Source organism: Sylvia atricapilla, chromosome 5, assembly GCF_009819655.1.
Source record: "Sylvia atricapilla isolate bSylAtr1 chromosome 5, bSylAtr1.pri, whole genome shotgun sequence".
NCBI classification, from domain to species: domain Eukaryota; kingdom Metazoa; phylum Chordata; class Aves; order Passeriformes; family Sylviidae; genus Sylvia; species Sylvia atricapilla.
In genome coordinates this window covers 71,615,766-71,642,118 of record NC_089144.1, presented here as the reverse complement: position 1 = coordinate 71,642,118, position 26,353 = coordinate 71,615,766, and the positions used below count along the sequence as shown (strand labels likewise).

Genomic DNA, 26,353 nt, shown 5'->3' with positions numbered 1-26,353 from the left:
AAGTGTGGATCCCAGCTGTCATGCTTAGCAATGCTTGTTACCCTTCACAGTTTTGCAGTCCGCTGTCCTATAGGCCTCAAAATTTTAGCAGGATTAACAAGTTTAGGAAAAGTCTCAGTGGGTTTCCAAATTTCCTAAGCTGCTTAGAGCTTCATGACCAACATAATTAAGAAGAAAAGTTTAGGGTTTGTGCCTTTTAAGAGAGAAAGAATATTTCCATCCAATAAAATAGCAGGACATGTGCATCATTCCCTCTGTTCACAAGGACTCTCAAACATCAGGGGTGTCAGCAGTTGTTTCAGGGTGCAGTGGCCCTTCTAAAAGAGGACCCTGCTAGAGCACATTCTTCTTTTATTACCTGTATTTGTATGGATCACCTTGTACCTGGGTTCCCTTTGATTAGAGTATTGACAGCTGGGAGCAGCGAACTTCAGTCTGGAAATAACATTCCTGCTTCCACAGCTTCTTCTGCTGCTGTTCCTTCCTCCTTTTTCTCCTGGCTGGCCCCTGCCAGTAGCCCATCAGCCAAAGATCTTCATCCCTGCTATGCACAATGTCTGGTTCAGTGGATGACGTGCCTTGCTTGAATTTTGAAGCCAACGTATTTGCAAAGAGCCTGTGCCAGCACTGTTTCCGAGCCGCAGAGGCTCACCAGCATGCTATCCAGGTGAGCTCCTCCATCCCACCTGCAGGCTGTGGATACTTCATTAAGAGCCTCTTTGTTCTATCCTGGGACTCCACCTGCCTTTTTAGAGACAGAAATCCCTAAGACAAAGGCTCAGCCAGGATTTCTAGATCCCTTGTTGGGGAAAACCTCTATGGGCAGAGAGTCTTTCCAGGCATAGGAATGCTTAATTTAACTGTGCCAGACCAAAGGCAGGAACCAAGCTTAGCAGGGGAGTGCTGGACATGGGATACAAGGGGCTTGATACACCCTAGAAGGGAAAGCAGGGGTGTCACAGATGCAAAGCTGCAAGGAGGGCACAGGGCACTGGCAAAGCAGGGATCCACCCTGTATTAATCTCTGTTTGACCCTTGCTGGCATTTACAGCTTTGCCTCACCGTAAGTATGGTCCCGGTCGATTCTCTGTGGCCTCAGCTGTTGGCTTGGTGCCAGGGCTCAGATCTGTCCCTGAGGCAGCTTCAGCAAGCTGTTCCCAGAGGAGAAGGCAGGAGAAGGATAAATCTCATGGGGTTTTGGGCTCCAGATACCTCGATCCAACACGATCCTTTGGGACAGGGCTGGACACATAAGCTACTTGGCTGTCTCCGACTGGGCAACAGCTGGTTTCATGTTCACAGCAGGTTTCGTGTTGTTTGACGTACTCCAGGAGCGACTGGCCAGGGATGATGAAATAATAATGAGCCTCCCTCTCTCTTTCTTGCCCTCTCCTCCTGGCCTTGGGCCCTCTAAGGTTACCTCAGCCCTTCACCCTCGATCTGCTCAGAGCTGTCACCTCTGAGTGAATCCTGGTGCGGGTGAGACGCTGGAGGGAAGGCGGCGCAGACAGCCGGCTCCCCAGATCATCCCCCCACTGCTGCTCAAAAGCCCCCCAGGTAACTGGGGCCAGGGAGAATGCTGAGATGCCTGCAAGCCCTGACAGAGAGAGGCAGAGGCTGGGACTACAGCCTTTTCTGCAAAAATCTTCCTTCCTCTTGGCTCCACTGCCTCCTTCCTGAGCTATCCTGCTGGTGAGGGAGAGCGGCTACCAGCAGCATCGGTGCCAACATGAGGGGGCAGTTTCCCTGAACCTTCATCCACACATGCAGTCTCTGGGATGTCTGCAACATTCAGCATCAAACAGGAGCGTGCTGGGCCTCTCTGGCTTCTTTGTGTAGGAGAAAAATCTCAGCGGTGGGCTGGGAGAGATACCAAGAGCCCTGGAGGCCAGGCTGCTCTCAGAGGAGGTAGAAGAAGCAGGCATTTCCAAGGAGCAGCTTCATCCTCATCCTCGGCACGCTGACAGTACCACTGTACCCCTTCTTCCTCACAGGATCATGCCACGGAGGTCACGGGGCGCGATGCCTGCAGCGACGCAGCCCCAGGAGAGCCCTGGGACTCCCTCCATATTTTAGCCCCGCAGTGTGAGGTATATGTGTGTGTGGGCCCGGCGGAGGGCGCGGAGCGGTGAGTACCAGCCGGGAGCCTTGCTGCTCCAGCAAGCCCCTTCGGTGGGAAGAACGGAGAGGGGAAGCGGGAAGCCAAGCAGGGGGAAATCAGTTGCCTTTTCCCTGACGCTCTGCAAGCTGGTGCCTGGGAAAAAGGACTGAGAAACCCCCGTGCCGTGCCCTCTAACCATTCCTCTGGGCTGTCCCTGGAGAGGTCAGGGGGCCCCTGAAAGAGTCTCCTTCATCCTCATTCCCTCCAGAACAAGGCTAGTGGTCTCAGGATGGGCTCTGCCAGCCTCTGCCCATCCAGTGGAGAGCGAGTCAGTGTGGCTTGGGCTGCCAGAGCTGTCACTCGCCCCTGAGCTCTGCGGGCCGTGCTGACCACCAGCTGTCCTCTCTCCCCGCCCCACAGCTGGCACGAGAGCAGGCGATATCCCCCACTCAGCCCCGGAGCTGAGGGCGAGCACAGAGAAACTGGCACCGACCCCAGCGCCTGTGCCGAAGCCAACTCCACGCTTGCCAGGGTGAGACGGGGATCTCTTGTGGTTTGGGTTATTTTGGTCTCCCTAGGTCCCTTGGCCCTTCAATGCCACTTTTTCTGGGCCCATTCAGCAGGTTCCTGGGCACACAGACATGTTGAATTTGCCCCTCTGCCTCTCCTGCCTTGGGCAGATGGAAGGAGGAGCCCATCATGTGCAGGGAGGTGGATTTGAGGATCCTTGTGGGTCCCTTCAAACTTGAGGTATTTTATGATTCTAAGGTCCTGAGATGCAAGGGGGGGATCAGCTGAGACTCTTAGTCCGCACAAAGGAGGCTATCCCACTAAAGAGCTCATGAGATTTGCTCTTGGGTGCTCCCATGCGAACTTTTCTGTGTTGTTTCTTGCCATCGTTGGTCTGGCATCATCTTATACTCACACAGCTCCTCTTCTGGTTCCTCTTTACAAGCAGCTTTGGGTTGAACAGGCTGTAAGTTTTCAAATATACTTTTACCTCCTTCCAGCCCACAAAAACTACTAGTCCCCATTGCAGAGATGTGCCCTATCTTGTCTCCCAGGAAGGGGAAATGACCCGGTTGTGGGACAACACTTTGGGATCAGGCAAACGGGACATGATGAGCTACTTGGGCCATAAGGAGGAGGTGCGGTCACGAGCCCCACAGGCAGACAGACCCAGGTGGGCTCAGCCTGTTCCCTCTGGATCCTGGGTGAGAACTGAAGTCCAGGGCTTTAGGAAGGAAATCTGTCCACTGAAAGCAGGTACTCTTGGTTTGCTCCCGTGTGAGATCCTGGTTCTGGTTTGCTTTCCATCCAGGGGTCTCTGAGGTTCAAGGCAGATCTCTGTTCAGATTTAGCATGCCTTTATCCAATTCTAGTCCCAGGAAGTGTTCAACACATCCATGGGCACAATGTGAGGGTCCATCTGTGTGTATGCTGGCTGTGAACCGTGGACATCTCGGGTGCTCTCTATTTGCATGGTTTGGCATGCCCTCAGCTCAAAGTGCCGTGTTCCAGTGCTCCCACCCTGCCTCGAGGGAGTCTGGGTTTTATCTCTGCCCTCCTGGACCATTTCTAGCTCTCCTCCGAAGACCTGCTTTGCCGTGGATGTGGTGGCATCCCGCGTCGCTCACGTCTCCCCCAGTAACGGCCTTCTCCCCGTCCCAGAGCGCCGTCCTGCCAGCCAGAAGCCTGAGGAGAGCTGGCCAAAGCACCGAAAAACTGACCCTCCCTGGGCATCCACCCCGCCGCGTGCCCCAGCTGGCTCCCCACCCGCCCGCAGCGACCTGCTGGGTGGCGGTGGGCACCTCTCTGGCCCACGGGTTCGGGAGTCCCACGGGCACTCTGGCAGCGGAGGTGCTGAGGGGCGGCACGGACTGGAGAGGCAGGAGTACACGGTGCTTGCAGACCTGCCCAAACCCAAGCGCCTCAGCCAGCGGGACGCTGTCGACCGCTATGGTTCCCGGACACTCAGCCCTGGCCGAGTGGAAGTGGAGAGGATATTTGGATGCGAACGCAGGTGAGAAGTAACAGGACTCCACAGTGGGCAGAGGCAGGGGATTGCCCTTTTATGCTGTTGGGGGGGCCCCCACCTCTTAATCGCCATGCTTCAGGGGGAAGGCAGGGCTAGATGGCAGAGCTCAGCTTTCAGCTGTGCTTAAATTTCCCTCAAAGCAAGGGCTGGATCCAGGCTCAGAGCCTACTCCACTGCGGCACATGGGCAGCTGAAGCTGTTGGCAATGTGGAGTTAAGCTGCACTGCTAGAATGGAGCAGCCCACCTTCCTCATTCTCACAGCCACCTGGAAGCTACAGGACACGCTGCCAAGCAGGGCTCCCCACAGTAAAAGGGGAAGGAAAGAGGTGTTCCCCAGTCCCAGCATCAATAGCTCCCCAAGGATTCCACGTTTACTGTAGGAGCCACTCAGGGAATAATGGAGGATGCCAAAAAGTACCCAGTAGCTCTTTCGGCTTTCTTTAGCTGGAGGAGCAAGAGCAGCTCCAGTACTGGTAGGGAAGGGCAGGAGGGGACGTAAAGAGGGACCGGGAAAGTATCCTGGGCAAGTGGGTGGGATGTAAAGATGGAGGGAAGCTTGAGGAATAGTGTGAGGAAGACATGGGTGAGGCAGCAGGATATGAGAGCTGAGGCGGTTGATGGGGACAGGGAGAGGCTGCAGCGCACAGTGTCTGGGGCAGGTGGAGGTCTGTGGGGTCAGGTGAAGGTGGAGCAGGGTTTGCAGGGGTTCTGCTTCGAAGCTGAGCAGGGTGGCAGCTGGATCAACTGTGTGTGCCCACAGGAAATCAGAGACACTGGAGGCCTTCCAGGCTCTGGAGGAAGGCCGTGTGGACCGGCTCGATGGCAAGACACCGGTGCCACCCAGCAAAGGCCACCTAACTCGGAGGCGGTCCAGCCCCAACCTGCCCAGGGAGGTGAGACTTGGCTGCACGACAGGACCTCATCCCAACTCTGCAAGCTGAGTTGCTTTTTCCTGTCACATTTTCCTTTACTTCTGCCACACGCTTCTCTTCATTCTCCGCCTCTCTCTTCCCTTTAATCCCAGCTCTCCCTCTGTCATGGGACCCTTGGCTCTTAAAATGCAGCAGCCCTTTCACCCTTTGGGTCCAAGAGGCTTCTCTAGAGTATGGACTGGCTCCATGCACAGGAATGCAACTGCTCTCTGGGGAACCATTTAACCAGATCACCTTCCAGCCCTTAATCCCATCTTGTTCTGCTCATTGGCACTTTTTTAAGAGGACTCCCTCCCTGCTCTCTCTCCCCTGTGATCCAGGGTCAGCGACTCTCCTGGCAGCTTGGGCAGCGAAGCAGAGACTCCCAGTGTTCCCCCAGGCCAGCTCGGCACCCCGAGAAGGCCAGCAGGTCCCGGGGCGACTCCCCACGCCCTGCCAGCCCTGGCTGGCTGCTGGAGAGAGGCAGTCGGAGCCCACGCTCTGCAAGCCCAGCCTGCAGATCGGAGAGGAGAGCAGGGGAGCCCATGAGCCCTCCCTGTCGCACTGAGAAAGGCTGGAGGAGCCGAGGGGAGCCTACCCGCCCGCCAAACTCGGACAGGGGCCGAGCCACCTGGCAAGCGGAGGGTATACGGCAAGCAGTGGAGAAGAAGAGCCGAGGGGATTTCCTGCACTCCACAGGTGCTGGGAAGGGCTCAAATAACGTCAGGCTGAGCCGGGCAGGGCCACCACCACGGGCCCTCAGTCCTGGGAGACACACAGAGAGCACAAGGAAAAGCCAAAAGGAGATGTCGCTTCCCAGCTTGGTGCGGGGGGCAGAGAGGCAGCGAGTGAAGCCAGGGGAGCTGCAGCACCTCGCAGGGCCCAGGAAGCCATCGGAATGCAGCTGGCAGAGCCTCCGGGAAAAGCTGACATCCTCCCAGCCCGGAAAGGGCACCAGCAGCGACGGGAAAGGCCGAGGCAAGCCCCTGTACCCCACGAGCCCAACACGACCGCTGGAGCAGGACTGGAGGGGCCGGGGGGATGCCCACCAAGCACAGGTTCGGGAGAAGGACTGGAAGCGCCAAGAGATGCCCGTGTGCCATGGAGATGTGATGCGCCAGCTGGAAAGGGACTGGAAAAACCCTGCCAGATGTCTGGATGTGGGACTACAGTTGGATGACAGTTGGAAAAGGCCTGAGAGTCCAGCACAGCATCTGGAGGAGGACTGGAAGGGTCCTGGACACACACGAGATGCACACAACCCTGAGAAGCCACTGGAAACTGACTGGGGGAACAAGAGTCTTCTCATTTACCATGTGAGTAGGGCAGGAGTCAGATGTGATGGGGGCCTAAAACTGGCAAGCATAGACTCGGTGGGTCCCTTGGGGTTGTAATTCTGTGCACCCTGATTCCCTGGGATCCTCCAGGGAGACTGTACCGCCCATCTGGCACTGGGAGGAGGGAAGATGCTTTCTTCCCTGGCCCACGCCAGGAGACAGATGCTTGGATCTGGTGAGCACTAAACCCCAATGGCTTCAGCTCCTGCTTTCTCCCCTGCAGCCCCAGCTGGGTGGAAGCACCTTCCCACCACAAAGCAGCACTGCCTCCTCAGGAAGCCCACAGCCACATGTGAATGCCAGTAAGAAGCACAACAAGGTAGGGGCCAGGCCCTGGGAATTGTGAGGAAGGGCAGCCACCCTTCTCTGAGGGTCACTGTGGGCAGGACCTAGGCCTCCAGCACTTGACCTGAGCAGCTCCAGCATGGTGCTGCCTTCCCACGATGTCCTGAATGTCGTGCTCACTAACACTGCCCTTCACTTTGTCCTTCACCCCTTTCTCAAATGGGGAAACTGAGGCACGGAGCCTTTTTATAAAGGCAGAGAAGGGCAAACAGTAGACCTGGGACTAAAATCTCAGTACAGCTGCGTTCCTTCACTTTATTATTGGCCAGTGCTGTGATGGCATGGAGGGTTTTACAGAGATGAAGTGGGCTTTAGTGGTGTGAAAGAGGATAGGGTGTATTGTGTTGGCATTGCAGCAGCTATGGAGGGCTGCAGAAAGTATTCCGGGAGCCCGTTTAGCTGGCGGCTGCACACAAGTTCCTGCCTCTGTCCTCCTCTGCGCACATCAGTCATCTCAGCCAGGTCACCCTCTGCTAGGACCTGGCTTTGTTCTTTTATACGAGGACAAACTGCCGCCAGGAAAGAGTCTGTCAAAGGCCTCTGAAATTTGAAACGGGTGACGTCCTTTCCCTCACTTCCCTGCCTCAGGCCAGAGAGGAGCCCAAAGCTCGGAACTCACCCTATACAAGTGGGCCAGATCGCTCCGCCTGTGCCAGGTTTCTTCGACACTGAGCTCTGACACCTTCCTTCCCTTTGCCTTGCAGCAAGAAGCATCACCTTGGTGTGACTGCACAGCAGAGCCGGGCGTTTCGTGATGCACAGTCCCTCTCCCCATTTCCTTTGGGACCCTCTCTAGCAATTCCCTTTCCTGAGTGAGGCCAGGTGGCGTGGCTTTCCAGGGGGGGCACCAGGAGCCTCTTCATGACATCCTACCACCCCTGCCACGAGCCCAGAGAGGTTCAGTCTGTTGGATAAAACCTTGTAGCCCCAGGAGCCAAGGCGAGGACTCCATGGCGCGCACTGCCGAAACTCCCAGCCTGAGAGCAAACCCCGCCTGGCTAAGGGCCGGGCTCCCGGGGCGGCAGCGGCTGAACCCTGGCCTCTCAGGGCTTCGCCTTTCCCGGGCCAGCGAAGCGGGGAGGGGACGCGGTTCCGCAGCAGCATCGCCGCGCCGGTGCCGCCCGCAGCTGCCGCCCGTTTCCGTGCGGCGCCGGGGCCGCGCCCGCCGCGGCCGCTCCATTGGCTGCGGGCGCTCGGGGCGGCGGCCCCGGCTGCCATTGGCCTGCCCGGGTCCTCCCAGGAAGTTCTGAGGGGAGGAAAGAAAACTTTTTCGGGCTGCTTTTCTTTCCTCCGCCCCCCTTTTCCTTTTCCTTTTTCTTTAAAAAGAAAAAGAGAAAAGAGGAAAGGCGAGAGGCGCGCGGGGATCGCGGGGCGGGCGGCGGAGCGGGCATGGTGGGGCCGCGGCAGCCGCCCGGGCGCTGAAGCCGTCCCGCCGCCCTGGCTGCCAGCGCCCGGCCCCGCCGCGACCCCGGCCCCGCCGGCAGCGGCGCCCCCGCCATGACGGTGAGTGCGGCCTTGGGCTGCGGGGACTGCCCGTCCGGGGACGGCCGGGGGACCTCCGCTGTCAGACCTCCGGGGGTCTCTGGAGACGCCGCTCCCTGCGGGACTCTGGCCCCGGGACTCGAGGCTGCGGCGGGTTTTCCTTGGCGCCCTCCTCCGTCGGCGCCGGGATCCCCCCCAGAGCTCCCCGTGGCCGCCACCGCGCCCCGAGGAGCCTAAGCGTGGGCTGAGGCCAGGCCGGCTCACCGCGCCTAAGACCGCAGTTCGGATGCGGAACCGGTATTCCCGCCGGGCGTGGGGAGCTCCTGTGGGAAACAGCTGCGGTTTGGGGCAGGGAGCATCCCACCCCCGGGGCGAGCCTTCCTCGGCACGGGCGGGGTGATGGAGGTGGCAGGCTGCGCGGTGCCCGCCGGGGGCACGGCGGCGGTGGCACCGGGACAGCCCGCCTCCCGCTGCCTCTGCTGACTGCGCGTGTAGTTCGGGAGCTGCGTGTGTGCTCCGGCCGGCGGGCGATTTTGCTTTCGCCCAGCTGAGCTGGGGCGGTTTTGCTTTGTGTTTTGTGGGGCGGGTTCCCGTTTTAGAGGAGAGGAGACACTGTGCTTTCCGGGAGGCTTGAGAGCCCCTTGCACCATCTCCCGGAGGGGTGAGGAAGCAGTGCCCCAGAACCCGCAGCGCTGGGGAGCTTTTGGGAAGAGCAGGAGGTACGGCAGTGACAAAGGCCGGTGATGAAGGGACTCACCTGACTATCCTGCTCAGACACCGAGCTTTCTCAGCCTTCCGCAGGCCAGCCTCTTCTCCACTTATGCATCCTGGTGCCTCACTACTACCCAGGAGCCATTCCTTTGCTCTCCCCCCCTGTCCCTTTTTCCTTCTTTGGTGTTTACATTCTTCGGATACTTACATACTGTTATCACCTTCCCTGTAGCCCTTCTTCAACCAGAGCGGGCAGTTGCTGCTCCTTAACCTGCTCTTGCAAGCCAGTCTTTTCAGATATCACCTATGTCCCCAGCTACAGCCCCCCTGCAGTGCCTCTACCTGGCCAGCTGTGAATGTAAAATTCTGATGGGTATGGATGCAGCTGGGCAAAATCACTGCCGCCACCTCCCAAACCATCCGCAGTCCCGAGCTGCAGGGCTGTGCATTTTGCCAGGGGTGCATCCTGCCACATCACTGCATCTCTGGCACCCGGATCTCTCCCAGCAGCTTGGCTTTCCTGGATGTTTCCGCCTCCCACTGCTGGGCCGTTTCCTCTGGATGAGGGGTTCTGTTTGAACCCCACGCTCTTCTCTGACTATATCCTCAGCTTTTGATGCTGGGTGAGGAAACTGGATTTGGTTGTGGGGAAGGGAAGAAAAGTGGCTTTAAGCACTTTGTGTGTCAACTGAGGCCTCAGCTTACGGTACTGACCCCGCTATGACAAGAGTAGTTCAAAGACAATTCTGTAGAGCTGTGTCTCCTTGTCTAGGGCTGGCAATGAAAGCAGAAACCCTGTGCAGTTTGCCTGCTTGGGAAAAGCCCTCCGGGGGAATTTTCTGGGCCCAGAGCTGTATTTGGGGCAGCAGTTCTGGCAAGAATTCGTGGCAGTTTTTCCAGCAGCATGCCTCCTGTTAATATTCATTATTTTGGCACCTAATGCTTTGGGACTGTAAATCCTCAATAAGATCAGACCCAGCTGATCTGTATGACAGCCCCACTCTCTCCCTATATTGTTTTTGTGCCTCCGTGGAGCCTGCCCATCTCTCCCTCTTCTGTTGAGCGCAAGTGCGTCCCAGGAGGGGGTGGTTGCGCTTTGATGTTTTGTCTCCTTTCCTTCCCTCTCACCGCTCTGAATTCAGAGCTGAAGTTTAAGTCACCAGACTGAAAGCAATAACGGGAAGAAAGGGTGGAGCTGCTGCCAACAGAGAAAGAATTAATTTTTGGGGTGCTTTCTCAGGGCAGCAGTGGAGCCACCACAAATCTGGGTTGATGAGGATGCATCAATCCCCCTTGTCTCCTAGCTGCCAGCAGTGCCTGTTACCTCAGCAGGAGGTGAGGTTTAGGAGCCCTGCCACATCCTTTCGCTCTGGTTTCCCTCCCTTCCCAGGGAGCTCAGGACTGCCGGATGCTTCTGGCCAGGCCTGAAGCTGTAGCAGGCAGTGACCTCCCCTTGGCAGGACTCCTTGCTCCTGCCTGAACCAATGGCCAGAGCGCCAGGGTGGGCCGGCACATACTCGGCTCTTGCCGTCCCATAACCTTGGGTGTAACCCACCAGCAGCAGCTCAGGGAGATGAAAGCAGGGAAAGCCTTGGCCTGGTCGCACAGCCAGGGAGCTGGGCTTGTGGGGCAGCTGTGGTTGGCCACTGGGCTTGTTCAGGGGATGTAGAGTGGCCATCGGCTTGCTGAGCCACCTCCTTCTCACCACCTGTGTCTCAGCTGGTGGTTGTGACACGTGGGGACTGCTGGTGGCTTCCGCAGGACTGGCAGGTCTGGTGCTGGACCCCGGTGCTGTCACTTCTCCAATACTGTCCCTGCCTGGTTCGGCTGCCGAGGAAGGGGCAGGTTAGCAAACTAACTTCCATGAGAGAAGAGGCATCGGACTGAATTCTTGGATGGTGCAACTTCCTGGGAGCCAGCAGGGGTGGGAGGAGGGACCAGCTCAAGCCTGTTCAGCTGAGGGCAAAGCTAGGGAGAAAGGTTCCCCTGAGTCAGCTCTCTGCTGCTCCACCTTGGGAAGAAGATAAACTGGTTGGGATGCTGCACCAGTGACATGAGTTAGGAGGAGGCAGAGAGCGTGGGGGAACTTCTTTGTGGCACAGGGTAATCTGGGTGAAATTCTCTTCATCCTTACCTTCTGTAGCTGTGGCTGGGCAGAGGGCAGGCTCTGTAGTGGGAGGGAGCAGAAAGAGCTGGTAAGAGAAAAACCCTCGGAATCTCAGTGTTGAACCTTGAAGGGAGAGGGGAGGAGGACGAAGCACTGACTTCATCTCTACCCTGGGGCACATCGTTTAAAGTCAGTGTGTTTTCACAGCTGTTGAACTGCCTCCTGTAGGTTTTTGGTGAGAGCTGAGCTACTGTGTTTTTAATAAATGATTGGTGGTGAAGTTACCAGAGGGACATAGCTCTGGGGCATGGACAGCCAGGGCAGAGACAAGGTGTGTCTGGTTCTTTGTGGCTTTGCCTACATCTCTGAGGCAAGCCCGATTGGTGGTGGTGGAGCATTCCCTTCTGCCCACTCTCCTTGTCCCTGCCTCCACCTCTCTGAATAAATACCTCTGAGGCACCTTGTGGAAACCTCTTTGCTGCATATTTTCCTTTACTTTTTTTTTAAACCTCTTCCCTTATCTCCTGCTTCCTTTTATAGGAACGACTGCCTGCTGCTGAGAGCTATACCCAGTTTTCTTTTGCCATAGGGTCGCATGGCCCCATGAGTTTCCTAAAAGGTTCTTCCCATTTTTGTCCTGCCACAGGGGTCTCACCTTCCAGCCCCCGGCATGGAAAGCCCTTTTGTGGGCCACTCCAAGACAGTAATTCTCCGTTTTGTTTTCCAGCCGGATCTTCTCAATTTCAAGAAGGGATGGATGTCCATCCTGGACGAGCCAGGAGAGGTAAGCCTCAGATGAGAGTCTGCCTCTTCCCCTATCCCCTGCTGCTGGAGAGCCCCGGTGAGCCAGCTGATTTCCTTCCCTCCTTGCTTATTGAGGTCTCTCCTGTTGGGAAAGGCGGTGGGAAACTTTTGGTGGAGGTGTCTCGCTCTGTCTGTGGACACTGAGGTTCACCGAGGGCCTCTCTCCCAGCTGAGGGTCACGAGGGGGATCTGGGAGGGAGGAGGGGAAAGGGAAGGCTGAAAGGTCATAGTGTAGAGTGTCCCTCCTTGTTCCTATGCTTTCCCTGGTAACTGCCTATCCATTTCCCTCCTGTCTTTTCCCTCCCCTCCCCCTGCCCGATGCGCCTGCAGTGGAAGAAGCATTGGTTCGTGCTGACCGACTCGAGCCTGAGGTATTACCGGGACTCGAATGCAGAGGAGGTAAGCATGGCCAGCCTTTCACCAGCTTTTTCTTCCTTCCTGGCCAGGGGGGAGGAAAAACACAGCTCTGATGTCACCGAGGACAAGCGACAGCACCGTGTCCTCCTGAAGGATGGCAGAGGTGCCAAGCTGCTCTTTGCCAAGGGGAGATGAAGAGGCTGAAGGCAGGGTGGCAAGGTCTGGGGGGACAGTGGTGGGAGGTGAGGAGAAGGACTGGTCCTGTGGCTGGGTATCTGGGATACTCTCCATCCGTGCTGCTGGCAGCCCTTAGGTTAGAAGAGGCCATGCTGTGCTGGGGAACTGAGCCTGGTTCCCAAAGAACTGAGCCTGGCTCCCAGGAAACTGTGGGATGAAGGCAGAGGTGGCCTTTTTTCAAAGCTGGCTGAGCGCTGATGTCCTAGCGGGTGGCTGTGCTTGCAGGCGGATGATCTTGATGGAGAAATCGACCTCCGTTCCTGCACAGATGTGACAGAGTTTGCGGTGCAGCGCAACTACGGCTTCCAGATACACGTGAGTGTCCGGCACAGCGTGTACAGAGCGGCAGCACCGAGGGACACGGGGTGGGAATGTCCGCTCCCTCCCCACGCCAAGATGCTGAGAGGCAATTTATACAGGTCTTGGGCCAGCGTGGTGGCCCAAGGTTGTTTTTTTGACGCATTGGTGACAGTGCTCTGGGACATCGGGGCTGCCTGCCTGCAAAGGAAGGAAGGAGGAGGAGGAGGCTTTGCAGGGCTGGCTGAAGGCTGTACTGGAGGCAATCCAGGAGCCAAGCTAAATGCCAGGAGTGTGTAAGAAGTGACATGTTGGCCAAGGCAACTTTTCCACAGCTGCAGGGGGGAAGTGGTGAGCACTGCAGATCTCGATGTAACCTAGCTGACCATGCTCTAAGTCACAACCTGTACCCTGGATCCAGTCCCAGTACAGTTCTGTCCTTGGCTATTTGTTGTAGCAGCGGGAGGTGGCTGCTAAGGCAGCATGAGAAATGGTATTTCTGTGGGCGTGCAGAGATGGACACTTGGTGGTCTGGGTTTTCCTGTGTCCTGCTGCCGTACACCTGTGCTGGCACCTGACTCCTGGCACTTGAACAGCTGGACTGCACCAGTGCATGTTTGGCCCGGTGTGCCAACAAGGTTTCTTTTGGTTTTGCTTGGAAATGGTCTCATGAAGGATCCTCCTCAAACACCCCTCCCACCTCTCCTCTCCCTCCCCTCCACCTGTCCCCAAGAGCCTGACAGAGGGGGGCCTTTCTAGCAGCTCAGCACTGGTGTATGCGAGTGGCTGTGGGTCTCAGGGAGCAAGAGGGAGCTGCTGCACATCCACTGGGTGCTGAGAGGGCCTCTGTCACCTCCCTGTTGCAGACAAAGGATGCCGTCTTCACCCTGTCAGCGATGACCTCTGGCATCCGGCGCAACTGGATCGAGGCCCTGAGGAAGAATGTGCGTCCAGTCAGTGCTCCAGATGTCACCAAGTAAGAGCTGCCCAGCACTGCTTGTCCTCTTCTCTCTTGCTGTCCCTCTACCCTGACTAGCAGGGGCAAGGAGAGCCTCTCTGGAAATCTCCCCTCTCCCAAGTCAGCCCTGCCCTCTGCTCCTTCTGAAAGTGGTTTGGTTACACTATCCAGTGACAGGGGTGGGGAACGTGATGGCTCCCTTTCCTGTACCACCTTTTTGCCTCACCACGTAAGTTTAGACTGGTTTCCCCACCAGCATAGCTGGAACCAGGGTGGATCTTTGCTGCCTGGTGGAGAAACCCATTTCCCTGAGGGATGGGATAGTATGGGCCCAGCTCTGCACTTAGAGTGGGGTTTTGTAAGGCTGGGCTGAGTGAGCATCTGAGCCTTGAGCAGTTGGCATCGCCTCCTCTGGCGTCCTTTCCCACATGGTGCCTCTCCTTCACCAGTTCCTGCTCTGCTTTCAGACTCCCCGACTGTGACAAGGAGAACTTCCGTAACTGTGTTCCCCAGAAAGGCTCACTCCGGACGGAGGAGCAGCAGCGGCCGGGCTCAGGCTCCGAGGGGAACTCAAAGGGCAGTCACTGGAAGGCGGATGGGCAGCGCCACGCCTTTGACTATGTGGAGCTGTCTCGCTTGCCACAAGACCCTGGGAATCAGGGGTCCCTGCAGAGGACGAAAGGGAGCTTGAGGATCTCCGACCGAGCTCCCAAGTACGAGGAGCTGGAGCGGGATCTGGCCGCGCGTTCAGAGGAGAGGCGGAAATGGTTCGAGGCCCCCGATGGCAGGGTCCCCAACAGCGATGGCCCAGCGGGAGACCCTTCCCACAAGGCCGGGGAGCAGGACCTCCCCACTCCTCCACTCCTGGAGGACCAACGGGTCCGTCTGAATGAGGAGATAGAGAAGAAGTGGCTGGAGCTGGAGCGCCTGCCCTTGAAGGACTTGCGGCGAGTGCCCTTGACAACGCTGCTGAACCAGAGCAAGGCAGGGCAGGGAGATCCCAGTGAGGTGCTGAAAAAGGAGGTAAGAGCATCCCTCCTCTCTGAAACTGGGATTCTGGCGGCTCCTTAATGTGGTGGTTGGCGACAGGAGGCTCTGCAGAAGAGCAAGGCAGAGGTGCAGAGAGATGTTCATTCTTGCTGACTCCTTGAGTGCATGGAAGCTTTTGGAACCTGGTAATGCAAGGCTAGAGGCCAGCTCCCACACACCTGCAGAGGTTCCCCAGAGCACGTTTTGGTCCAGGATAATTTATTTGGTGGCGCTACTTGTGTGGAATCTGTGTTTCCTGGGAGTACGTTCGCAGCCTTTCTTTTCTGCCTATTCCCAAGCCTGCAAGCACTTCACCTGCCAGCCTTTGAAAGAAGCCGTGCAGTAGTGGTTCCTCCAGCATGGATCCACCTCTGAAAGCTAGGATGTCTTCTCCTTCCCTTACTGGCACTAACCAGGCTGTGGCTGGCTTTTCCAGTTTGATCTTTTCGCAGGCTGCTGGGGAAGCAGAGGCCTCCGCTGGCTGTGTGTTGCCCTTCCCACCCCTAAGCCCAGGGTTTGGATGTGGCGTGTTGGTCGGGCCGTGGCGCTTTTCCACCTTTGGCTGAACGTATTTCTCTGTCCTCTCTGGCACAGATCCAGTCGCTGCGGGCACAGCTGGAGTCCTGCCGGGCCAGAAACGAGAGCCTTCGGGAGGCAGCGAAATCCCAGGGGGACAGCCATGTGCCCCGAGGGTACATCTCACAGGTGAGCAGAGTGCAGGACCCGGGGCTTGGGGGGTGACTCCCGGTACCAAACTGGGAAATGCTGGCACCAAGTTTATTGCCAAGCAGGAATAGCTAATCATTGGGTTGCCGTGGTGACCCTAACTGGGCCCATTTGTAATCAATGTTAATTACATAAAGGCTGGTGCAGGTTTGCCTGGCCTTAAAGGGGCCAGGGTTAGAAAGGGAGGGAAGGATCATTTGGGGAGAGGTGCAGGATCTGTGTCCTGCCTTGCATGTGGCCACAGTGCTGTCCTTGAGCCATCCCCCAGCCTAGGAGTGGATCAGCAGCTTCCTGCTGAGGCTCTGGTCGTTCCCTGGTGGTTTGCTGCTCACCGCGCGTGGTTCTTGCTAACTGGGGCTCCCGTGTGTTTTGTAAAAAGCAGTCAGTCAGTCAGTCCTTGGGGACAGCCCGAGCCTTGAAGGTCAGTCACTTTGCAGTGCAGCCCATTTGTGTGCTGGGACAGCACGTGGGAGAGCCAGCAAAGCAGAATTTGCTCCTGCTTCATCCTCTCACTTCTTTTTGTTTATTTATTTTCCCCTCTCGTGGAGTCATCCAAAGCAAGCAGGGTCACATCCCGCAGGGATTTCCTGTGTAGAGGCTGGTGTTCAACCATGCAGTGGGGTTTTCAGGATGGGGCAGAGGGGGTTGGCAGAGCAGGAAACTGGGGCTGTTGAAGTCTGTTCCACAGGGTTGGCTGCACAGATAAAAAAACCCACAAGCCCTGTAGCACCCAGTCAGTCTCTGTGTTATCATGATTTAATATTTACAGCTTACAGGCTTCATTATGGTAAGGAAAAAAAAAAAAAAAAAAAGAGCAGTGGGGAGGAACTTCCTTATCTTCCTAACGACTTGGCTCAAAAACCCACCATTTCACATCTGAGGCCAAACTTGGTCTTTCCCTAAAGGATTTGCTCTTTCTGTCTGCCAAGGATTGGAGCTGGTCCTTGGATCGATCACCAAATTGATTCCTTACATTTTCCTCTGTTGTTCTGTGAAGCTTCCCAGCTTCCTTCATCACAGTAGGGAGGAGTAGCCAGAAAGGGTTTGCATTTGTACAATATGTTCAATATGTTCCAGTGTCTTTTGTATGGGCCTTAGTCCTTAGTGGGGAAGGAATGTGATTGCAAGGAGCTGTTGGGGTATGTGATGACTTTCCTTGCTCTCTGCTGATGTCTTTGAGGCCCGGGCTATTAATCATAGTGGCACAGTTTGTCAGTGAACAAATCCTTCCTGAGAGGCTCAGGGAGGTGCTGCCAGCATCTCGAGGGGGAGTGAAGGCGTAGCACCAAGGTGGGAACCTCTTTGTTTCGCTCTAACTCGAGTTGACCATAGCACTCAGTGTAGAAAGAACCTTGGTCTCAGAGCCACCAAAAAGGAGGGAGAGCTGTGTAAGGAGGATGCCTTGCTATTAGGCTGTGGGGAGGGCTCTTTGGGAGCCTCCATCGTGTCACAGGGTAGTGCAGCGTGTCACTTTTCAGGAGAGGAGGCTCGATTTTCATTGATTCCAGGGAACGTTGCTTCATTTAAAAGGCAGATACTGAGATGCAGTTCCCACTGTTGATCTCTTCCAGCCAGGCATTGCAGCCTGGTTGTAGGGTTGGGACTGTGGTGTCGTGCATGTTATTCCCAGCTCTTGGACCAAGAGGGATGTTCCTGTCTTGCTGCTTTAGTTTTAAGAGCTAGAGGAACGTTCTTCCTCTGTAAAGCACAAAGGAGGGTTGCAAGACGTGTGTCCCTGTCAAATGGCTGCATTCATTTGTGATTAAAGTGACACTTCACTTTCAGAAGGAAAAGACCCTCCTGGGAAGTAGTCGCACTTCTTTCAAAATGTCCCTGGACTTGCAGCCAGGTGCCTGTGCTGGCCCAAGCCTTTCCTTCTTCCCTCCTGGTCTTCTCACATCTCCTTTCCTCCTCACAACAGGAGGCCTGTGAGCGCAGCCTGGCTGAGATGGAGTCATCTCACCAGCAAGTGATGGAGGAGCTGCAAAGGCACCACCAGCGGGAGCTGGAGCGGCTGCGGCAGGAGAAGGAGCGGCTCCTGGCAGAGGAGGCAGCGGCAACAGCAGCAGGTAGGAGCAAATACCAAGCTGTGCCCCTGCTCAGTTGGGTCCCTCCTGCCTCTCCCCAGTGTCTCTTGCCAGAAGCCAGTCCGCCCAGTCATCTGGAGCCACACTGTTGACTGTACTGGTTTGAGGCTGATGCTCCTTGGAGCTTGTGCTTTGGTGTTTCTCACTCTTGTGGTGCTGGTGGAGATGGGGTGGTAAAGATACTGAATGAAATGGGGTCATGCCTCTGTGGATGGGTGGGAGGGGGCTAGCACTTTCTTGTGGGTGGGCAAGGCAGAAGTGGTAGAGAGCTCCCAGAGTGGCCTGTGTTAGTTCCCTTGGCAGCACGGTGATCCTCGAGTGTGGAGGTGGGGAATACCCTGAGGGAAGAAGGAAAAGGGGGAATCTGCAGAGATGAACCTGGGAGCCTGCCTGGGTTCCCTCACCCCTAGGGTCCAGCCCTGGCTAGCTGTGGACCTCGAGGGGGAATCTGGGCTAGGACGAAGATAAAAGACAACAAGGCACTCTTAATCCTCATGGGACACAGTCCCACGGCGTTAATGTAGAACCTACACCTTCGAGCCCAGGAGGATAAAGAGAGCAAGACACTCGCCCCCGCCCCATGTGGGGGGTTTAAAGCCCTAGGGAAGTGGGGGTCTGTTTGCCAATGGGGACGGATGCAGGGGGAGAGGAGAGGTAGGGGGTATCAGGTGAAGGAGGTGCAAAGATACATGGGAAGGTATAATCAAAAACACCCAGTGCAAAATGAACTATTCAGTGCAACACAACTTCTCACCCTTGTGTGTTATAATAAAGTTGAAAGAAAGGCGTCGGGCCTTCTCGGATGCAGAATAGGTTATTTGCCCAGCACTTTTGATTTGAAGGCAGTTTTGGCTGCTCTTGGCCTGCAAGCTCTGCATGGCAGACTTCCGAGGTAGTAGGGATTGAACCATTGAGGGCTTTTAAAACTAGGCAGCATGGGATTCTGAACGCCAACACAATTAAAAACAAAACAGCGAAAAACAGCAGGATTGTCTTAAATATTGAAGTCCACCACCCTGAGAGTCCCCAGACTTTGAACATTCCACTGAACCAGTCCTTGGACTCTTGCTTCATCTGTACAACCATGCTTTTCAGTTCTTTGAGGGTGGTTTGGACGTTGGGTGCTTTCGATGTTAAATTCATGCAACAGAGTCCTTCAAATTCCTGGCACTCGTGTCCATGCAGCAGCAGGAGGAAGTCTTTGGCAGTACGGTTTTGGAGGGTTGCCTGCCTGGTAACTCCTTGTCTTCTAGGAGGGAGCTGATAGTGGTGGATGTTAAGTTTACCTGTTTGACCACCCAGCACTTTAGGTGGCCCAATTCACCTAGGGCTTTGGCTGCTGAGACCCATGGAAGGAAGGGGGACGCTGCCACTCTTTTTGACTTGGACCAATGAAAAACTTCTGAATTACAATTTGTGTCCAAATTGTCAACACTTCTCTTAGGAATTTTGTTAGCCGAATTGTTTCTCCAAGTCCATTTGCCAGTCAGGGTTTGGTTGGGTGCCAGCAGAGACAGCTGCCCGATGGTACACAGCCCTCCTAGAAGCCGGGATGGGATGCCTGCCCGTGCCCAATCTCCACAGATTAGGAACAGTCCTTTAGGGAGGCTCCTGGGGTGTGAATGGTATGGGTTGTCTGCCGCAACATGGCTCAGAATATTAGACCAATTTTTGGCAGTGAACTCTTCCCAATATTGCAGTATGTTGTGAAAAGCTTTAGTGCTAGACAGCGGGCTGAAGACAAAATGAATGCAGTATGGTGCTAGAGAGGAACCAAACAATTCTAATTCTTGGGGTTCTTGAGCTGCTCTGGGCAGTTTTGGTAGCCACTCTTCTATGGGATTTTTTATCATTACAGCCCGCCAATGGCGGATCTTGTTTGGGCGTGTGATGCGTGATTTTGGATTTGGATTGGGCACATGTGTGTCAAACCTGTCTGGATACTCTCCAGCTTGCAGGAGGATCCCTACCAGGCAGGTAGACATTGGGTCTTTTGCTGCTGCTGTAGACAGGCATATATTTTCCTGTTGAAGTGTCTGTGCCAGGGTCACCCAGATGTTTTGGCGTGGCTGAGGGACGATCCACGCAGCTGTCAGACTGCGCAGTGCAAAAAGGATGACAATTTTGACAGGGTTCATCGTGAAGCTGAGTGGGAGGTAGGGGTTTTTTTCTCTAAAAGGAAACACAAACCTGTTTAAAGCATATTAACAATCTGAGATCTGCCGGAATTAACCCGATACTTAAAGAAAGTTCTGTCTTCTTTTTTCCATCAGCGTCTTCTTTTCAAAGCAACAGCTGCTTGCTTCTCATCATCTTCTGCAGGTGCTGGGTTTTTGGGAGCAAAAGGTTTTATTTACCAAGTTTTGGGGTATCCAGCGTGGGTGTGACGGGGTGGAGATGCATGCATAGCCACGCCCCCAGGTCCTGAGTTCATAGGGACCTTTGATTTCCCAGGTTTCTGGGTCCCTGATTAAAACTGGTGGACGTTGTGACAACTTAAACTGATTACCGCCGTTAAAGTGACGTACCACCGGAGAACTCATATTTTCAATTGAACAAGTCAGAAAATTGATTGTAAACATTGCTTTGCAGAGCTTCTGTGGTGGTGACATCCACACTGTGGAACTGTTTTGCCTAGCCAGGGCTTTTTTGAGCGTCTAGTGGGCGTGCTTAACCACAGCTTGGCCTGTTGGGGAGTGGGGGATGCCTGTTATATGCTCCACTCCCCACTGCTGGACATACTCTAGGAATTCTTGCCTTTGTAAGCTGGGCCATGATCAGTTTTGATTTTATTAGGGATCCCCAGTACTGAGGAGGCTTGCACAAGATGGTTTTTGGCATGTGCAGCCGTTTCTCCTGCGTGGGCAGAGGCATAAACTGCTTGAATAGCTGTCAATGCTTACATGTGCATATTTTAGGCAGATGAAACTAGGAAATGTGTATGATGTCTGTTTGCCACTCTTTGCAGCTCCCAAGCCCTCTGGGGTTAACCCCCATACCGAGCCATGGCACGGCTTGCTGTTGGCAGTCAGGGCAGGTGGCCACAATGGCACAAGCCTGGCTGCGTGTTAGTTGGAATTGACACATTAGGCCTGCTGCATTTTGATGGTACTGCTGGTGACTCAGCTTTGCCTGTTGGAAAACATCTGGAAGGCGTGCCAGTTCTGATGGGGCTGCAAGGGAATCTGCCTTGCGATTACCCTCTGCGATCTCGCCTGGCAAATTGGTCTGTGACCTTATGTGCATCACACAAAAAGGATGCTCTTGGTGCGAAAATAAATAAGTTAGTTTTAAGAGCAACCTGAAGAGACTCTCGTTCTCGATGTCCTTGAGAATTGCCTGCTCCACCCTGGACACTAGCCCTGCTACGTAGGTGGAGTCTGTGACCAAATTAATTAGATCCGGGAACCTCTCAAAAGCTCTTACCGCTGCAGCCAGTTCAGCTACCTGAGGTGATCCCTCCACAAACTCCACATCAGCTTCCTAATGCTGAGTTTGGGGATTTCTCCAAGTCATCACCAACTTGTGGGATGCTCCAGAAGCATCAGTGAACATTGTGAGTGCTTTGAGTGGCCCATGACTCATTTTCTCACAAGGAATGAGGTGGAACTCCTCATTAAACAATTTGTGAGATGGGGCGTGGACTGATATTTGCCCACTGTAGCTGTCCAGGGATATTTGGAGGTTGGCATTCCCCTGGAGCAGACACTCAAACATCTCTTTGGTCAGCCTCTCGGGAACATTCTTTTCCTCCCCAGAAAGTTTGACTGGGAGGTGAATACACGCAAAGTGACAACCAGCCAGCTCACACAGTCTCAGCCTGGCTTTCTGGATCAGCTGAGCTCTTAGCTCTTGTGGCCTTGTGATAGTCTTGAATCATTGACAGGAGAGGAAGACCCACTCTGTTATGGAGAGTGAATCTCTCTGCTCTTCGATCCATTGAAATATCAAACCGTGTAAGTGTGGCAATCTTCCTAGAACAATAAATTTGAAAGGCAGCTTGGGCTGGGAACGGTGAGCCTGCGTCTCAGACAAAGAGCCTGCCTGGGTTCCCTCACCCCTAGGGTCCAGCCCTGGCTAGCTGTGGACCTCAGAGCGGGGGGAATCTGGGCTAGGAGGAAGATAGAAGACAAAAAGCCACTCTTAATCCTCATGGGACACAGTCCCGCGGCGTTAATGTAGAACCTACACCTTCCAGCCCAGGAGGAAAAAGGGAGTGAGACACTCACCCCTGCCCCATGCGGGGGGTTTTAAGCCCTAGGGAAGTGGGGGTCTGTTGGCCAATGGGGACAGACGCAGGGGGAGAGGAGAGATAGGGGGTATCAGGTGAAGGAGGTGCAAAGATACATGGGAAGGTATAATCAAAAACACCCAGTGCAAAACGGACGAACTATTTAGTGCAATACAACAGGAACTTGCAGTGGTCAGAGCTTAGCCAGTTCTTCAGTGTGTTTTTCATGAAGCTGGCACAGCCTGATCCCCCATTTCTCATTGTCCGCCTCTGCAGCCATTGAGGCACTGAAGAAAGCCCACCGGGAGGAAATGGATAAGGAGCTGGGCAGGACACGGAGCTTCCAGCAATGCAGCTCACTCCCAGAAGCCCTCCAGAAGCAGCACCAGTAAGAAAGCACCTCTCTCACTCCCCTTGTCCCATGACGCCACCTTGTGCCGCTGTCACCACACCCCATCTGCAGCTCTAGCCCTGAGCTTTTCTTTCTGCCACTTCCCTAGCTCCCTCCCCAGGGCTCGTGGATGCCCGGTAGTGGCTCCCAGGGCTGCTGCAGCTGTAGGGAAGGGAGGTTTGTCCCCTGCTTGGCTGTTTTCCCTATAGCACCTCCCTCATACCTATAGCTATTTCTCCTCTCTTTTCTTTATGGAAAACTCCTCCATTTCTCCTGCATGGCTTGGAGATCCAAGAAGCACCACACTCGTGTGCAGGGGTATGGGAACTGAAGCTTGTGTTCACAGGGAACTTTATCTTGTGCTAATGACTGCCGTGGGCAGAGGCTGGCCATGGGAGGGGGGAGGCAATGCCAGTGGCTAGGAGCTGGCAAGGGTTTTGGGGCAGGGATGAGCTGGTGCCTCTTTGGCAGGTTGGACATGGAGTCGCTGAAGCGGGAACTGCAGGTGCTTTCTGAGCAGTATTCCCAAAAGTGCCTGGAAATCAAGGAGCTCACCCAGAAGTCAGAAGAGCGGGAGCAGATATTGGAGCGCTGTCAGTGGGAGGGGAAGGACCTCCTCCAGAAAAATCAGGCAAGAGAAGGGCTTTCCTACCAGCAGAGAGGAGCATTGGAGCATGTTCCTCCCTCACACAGCACAGCCCCTCTGTTAAAATTCCTGTTTGTTCGTATTTCTTCCCTTCTGAGATTTTGTCATCAGAAAGAAAAAGATTAGGAGTTAGAGGCTGTCTTAACTGCGGCATTAAATATGGCGAGTGTATTCTGCTGGATGTAGATGCTGCCATTGCCTATGGATGGTGGGTTACATGGTGTCTAAGCTGAACAAGGGCTGCCATCGGGGTGGGACGATCAGGACAGTAAGATATCTGTGCCATGGCTACTCTGACGTCCTTCTGCTTTGCCTGCAGGAGCTGCAGACCCGCCTCTCGGATGAAATCGGGAAGCTGCGAAGCTTTATTTCATCACGGGGCTCTGGGGACCGTGCTTCGCACAACAACGAGCGGAGCTCCTGCGAGCTGGAGGTGCGGGGGTCCCTCTGGCTGCCTCCATCCCTGCCTGTCCCGGGGGTCTTCTCCTCTGGATGGCTTTGGCTTGGAGCAAGTGGCGGGGGTGGGTGACAAATGGAGTGGTGCGGGAAGCGGAACACGAGCCTCCCCTGCGCTGCTCTCTCGGGCTGCTTGCGCCGTTTCCTGCCCCAGCCCTTCTGGCTTTTCCTTCCTTTTGCACTGCCGTGCTCGTGCCAGGGCCTGCCGGCCTTTCCGAGGCGGTGGCTCTTGAGTCACCTCTGGTTCCTCTCCCCCTTCTCTGGCCCAGGTATTGCTGCGGGTGAAGGAGAATGAGCTCCAGTACGTAAAGAAGGAGGTGCAGTGCCTCCGGGAGGAGCTACAGATGATGCAAAAGGTCAGTGCTTTCTGGGAGCAGTTGGGAAAGAGCAACAGAGGGAAGGGAGGAAAGCAGCAGGGTTTGGCTGGGTATGATGGGATGCTTGAGACAAACCCTTTTGTTACCTGTGCTGCTTGTGCTTGCTGACTGCAGAGCACGGACTGGCGTAGACTGACCTTGTACAAGGGAAGAGTCATAGAGACGTAGCTGCTGGTTTCCATAGGTGTATGCACACATAAGCATGGGCAAGACAGGAGGCCGCCTTCTGCAAGTGGGAAACCTGGATGAAGGCTGCGTGGCATTCTGCTTCCCTTAGTTGTGCCCTCTCTGAGTGGATGCGTTTCCTTGGGCACCCTTTCTGGGTGTGTTGCTCCCTCCACTGGCAGCAGCTCCTTCAGAGGAATTTTCAAAGGCCCCTGCCAAAGGAAAGCCTGAAAGAGGCTTTGCAATTCAGCGATGCTCCAGGAATTTATAACTTAGATAAGTTTTTGGCCTTATAAGCAGCTGCACCCAGCTCTCTCAATGGCCTGCATTCCCAGTGGGATTATGTTTCCTGTATGGCTGCCCCACATGCACACAAACTGTTGTAAAGCCAACATGACCTCCTCAACCTGATACTGCAGACCCCTGCTGCTGTGGGACCAGTGTCTCTGTGTTGTTCTCTGGCCTGGTGTTTGGGAAGTGATAGCTCCATGGTCCTCTTCTGAATGACTTCTGCCTGGCCCAGATTGGGATGGGCTTCAAACCTAGGGCTAGCTCTCCCCTCCTCACCTGCTGGGTCTTCTGCTGGGCTCACCTTGCTGCCACCCTCCCTAAAATCAGCCCTGCGACCTGCCTGACCCCTCTCCCTCCCCTGGCAGGACAAGAGATTTGCCTCAGGGAAATACCAAGATGTCTATGCAGAGCTGAATCACATTAAGGTGCGCTCGGAGCGAGAGATCGAGCAGCTGAAGGAGCACCTGCGCCTGGCCATGGCGGCTCTGCAGGAGAAGGAGTCGCTGTGCAACAGCAAGTAACGGTGAGCCTGGGGATGCTGGGATGTCCCCTGCAGGTGCAGGTGGCTGAGACTGGCTGCTGCAGGGGCATGGAAACTGCCACTTTCTCCTGCTCCCCTCAGTTTTGAAACTTAAGGCTTAAACTCGTCCTTCTCTGTTTCTCGCATCCTCTTGGCCTGCACTGCTGGCCCTCTCGCTGTCCCTGATGTTCTCCCAAGGGCCCCAGCCCCCTTTTCAAGGTGTTCTTGATGCAGCCAGCGCCAGCCGCTGCTCAACCAGGCTGCTTGTGGAGCCAGGCAAAAGCTGACCTTCTCCCCGTGGCTTGGGTGCCAGCGTGGGTAGTTACCCATTTCCTGTGTAGGCAGTGTTTCTGTTCCTTTCACCTTTGAAGTGGTTTCCCTATCACAGCGCTGTAATTTTAGGTCTTCATCAAAGCAGGCCCGACTAGACTTAGCCCTTCTCCCAGGCTCACCTGCAGGCATCTCTGCCATAGATGGGGTGGGGGAGTGGGGTGACAGGAATGAGGGCCTCCTGTGATCCAGAGTGCTTCTGCTTCTTGCTTGGATTGGGCTCACCCTGCTCCACCAGTGCTTGCTGGTGGGTGCTGAGATGAGTAGGTCGGTAGCAGGGCACCAGACAAGCCATCTCCCCAGGGAGCTGGAGGGATGGCATTCCTGTGCTCACTGGAATCTTGCTAAACCGCTTCTGATTTTGTCTCTCTCTAGGTCTGCTCTACGTTTGTTATCTGTTCTTGTTTTGTATTTGCTCCATTCCTCACTTGTGGGGAGAGGGAGGTTGAATCTCCATCCGTTACCATTCCTTGACAAGGAATCCTACACACCCCCAACCTCCTCACTCCCCTCCCAAAGCTTTTTTGATGAACCCTTTTTGCCTGCATACCTGAGCACGTTGTTTGGACTGGCTCCTTACATGCACCTTCTTCAGGATTTTATATGTGAAAATTATATTTTATAGAGGAATTTTCTTCCCCGTGGAAAGGAGAGGAGGAGGAGGAGGAGGAAAACTTTTACTGCACCACCAGCATTTTTTAACCTGAAAAAGAGAGCCTGTATTTTTACCCTTTCCTAGCCCCATTCCTCCTGGCCACACACAGCCACCTTTGGCCCATATTCCCTCTCTTCCAAGTGTCTCCACGGTCCCCCTGGGATGTACGGCAAGGACCATGCTCCCCCTCCCCGTGCCATCCCCAGGGACCTGCAGAGAAGACACGCAAGCCATAGGAGGGAGCCACCAGGGCAATCTGCCATGGATGTGCTTGCCTGAGATGGTTGAAAGAGGACACGTTGGCAAGAGTCCGCATGATCGAGCTCTCTCTCCGTGACTGCCCTTTTGCCTCCTGCAAGAACCTGAGCTGGCTGGAGCCCAGAGCCACGGGGCTTCTCCTGTCTGGGGAAGAGGAGCTGTGAGGCTGCTGCTGCACCCGTCCAAGCCAATCTCCCCAAGGTGGCAGCTGCTGCTGCTCTGCTGTGCCCTTCAACTTTTAACTTAATAAAATCTTCCCCTTTCACTGAGAGAAATGTGTTCCTTGAGAAGAAGGCTTGCCATGTGGCCCTGATCCAGTGGTGAGGGGGGGGGGGTGTGTGTGGGTGTGTGTCATTTTATGAGGTTTTGGTGTATACTCACCAGTTGCTTCCTTTCTTCAGGATTTGGTGAGGGAAAGCAAGAGGAGCACCCCTGGCCAGAGAGTGAGAGGAGCCTTGCAGTGCTGTTACCCAGCAGTTTGGGTTTGAGGGAGAAAATAACCTGC

The 26,353-nt window shown here is 55.1% G+C and overlaps 1 protein-coding gene and 1 long non-coding RNA gene across 3 annotated transcripts; one reads left to right on the top strand and one right to left on the bottom strand.

Annotated features, from left to right (window-relative positions):
* The first annotated feature begins 409 nt into the window (after positions 1-409).
* On the top strand, positions 410-26,123 carry TRIOBP (TRIO and F-actin binding protein). 2 transcript variants are annotated; one of them, XM_066320139.1, is made up of 21 exons: positions 410-667; positions 1,995-2,128; positions 2,522-2,633; positions 3,166-3,367; positions 3,773-4,124; positions 4,901-5,033; positions 5,393-6,367; positions 6,612-6,707; positions 11,761-11,817; positions 12,168-12,236; positions 12,657-12,746; positions 13,595-13,704; positions 14,154-14,709; positions 15,310-15,420; positions 17,363-17,510; positions 22,036-22,147; positions 22,622-22,781; positions 23,116-23,229; positions 23,522-23,608; positions 24,451-24,608; positions 25,311-26,123. In XM_066320139.1, the coding sequence occupies exons 1-20, from the start codon at positions 554-556 to the stop codon at positions 24,604-24,606; spliced, it is 3,888 nt and encodes a 1,295-aa protein (XP_066176236.1). In that variant the 5' UTR covers positions 410-553; the 3' UTR covers positions 24,607-24,608; positions 25,311-26,123. The 2 variants fall into 2 exon arrangements, with proteins under 2 accessions (XP_066176236.1, XP_066176237.1); XM_066320140.1 differs by lacking the exons at positions 410-667; positions 1,995-2,128; positions 2,522-2,633; ... (3 more) ...; positions 5,393-6,367; positions 6,612-6,707 and adding an exon at positions 8,074-8,236.
* On the bottom strand, positions 18,260-26,353 carry LOC136361901 (uncharacterized). The gene is made up of 2 exons (XR_010743702.1): positions 26,230-26,353; positions 18,260-19,700 (listed from the first exon to the last, which is right to left on the bottom strand). It is a non-coding gene; the product is annotated as an uncharacterized lncRNA (long non-coding RNA).

Bases quoted from the DNA above. Each gene is read 5' to 3' on its own strand.
- TRIOBP (XM_066320139.1), top strand. From the start codon at position 554: ATGTCTGGTTCAGTGGATGACGTGCCTTGCTTGAATTTTGAAGCCAAC. The intron at 11,818-12,167 runs GTAAGCCTCAGA...ATGCGCCTGCAG, and splicing joins TCCTGGACGAGCCAGGAGAG to TGGAAGAAGCATTGGTTCGT. The intron at 15,421-17,362 runs GTGAGCAGAGTG...TCCTCACAACAG, and splicing joins CCCGAGGGTACATCTCACAG to GAGGCCTGTGAGCGCAGCCT.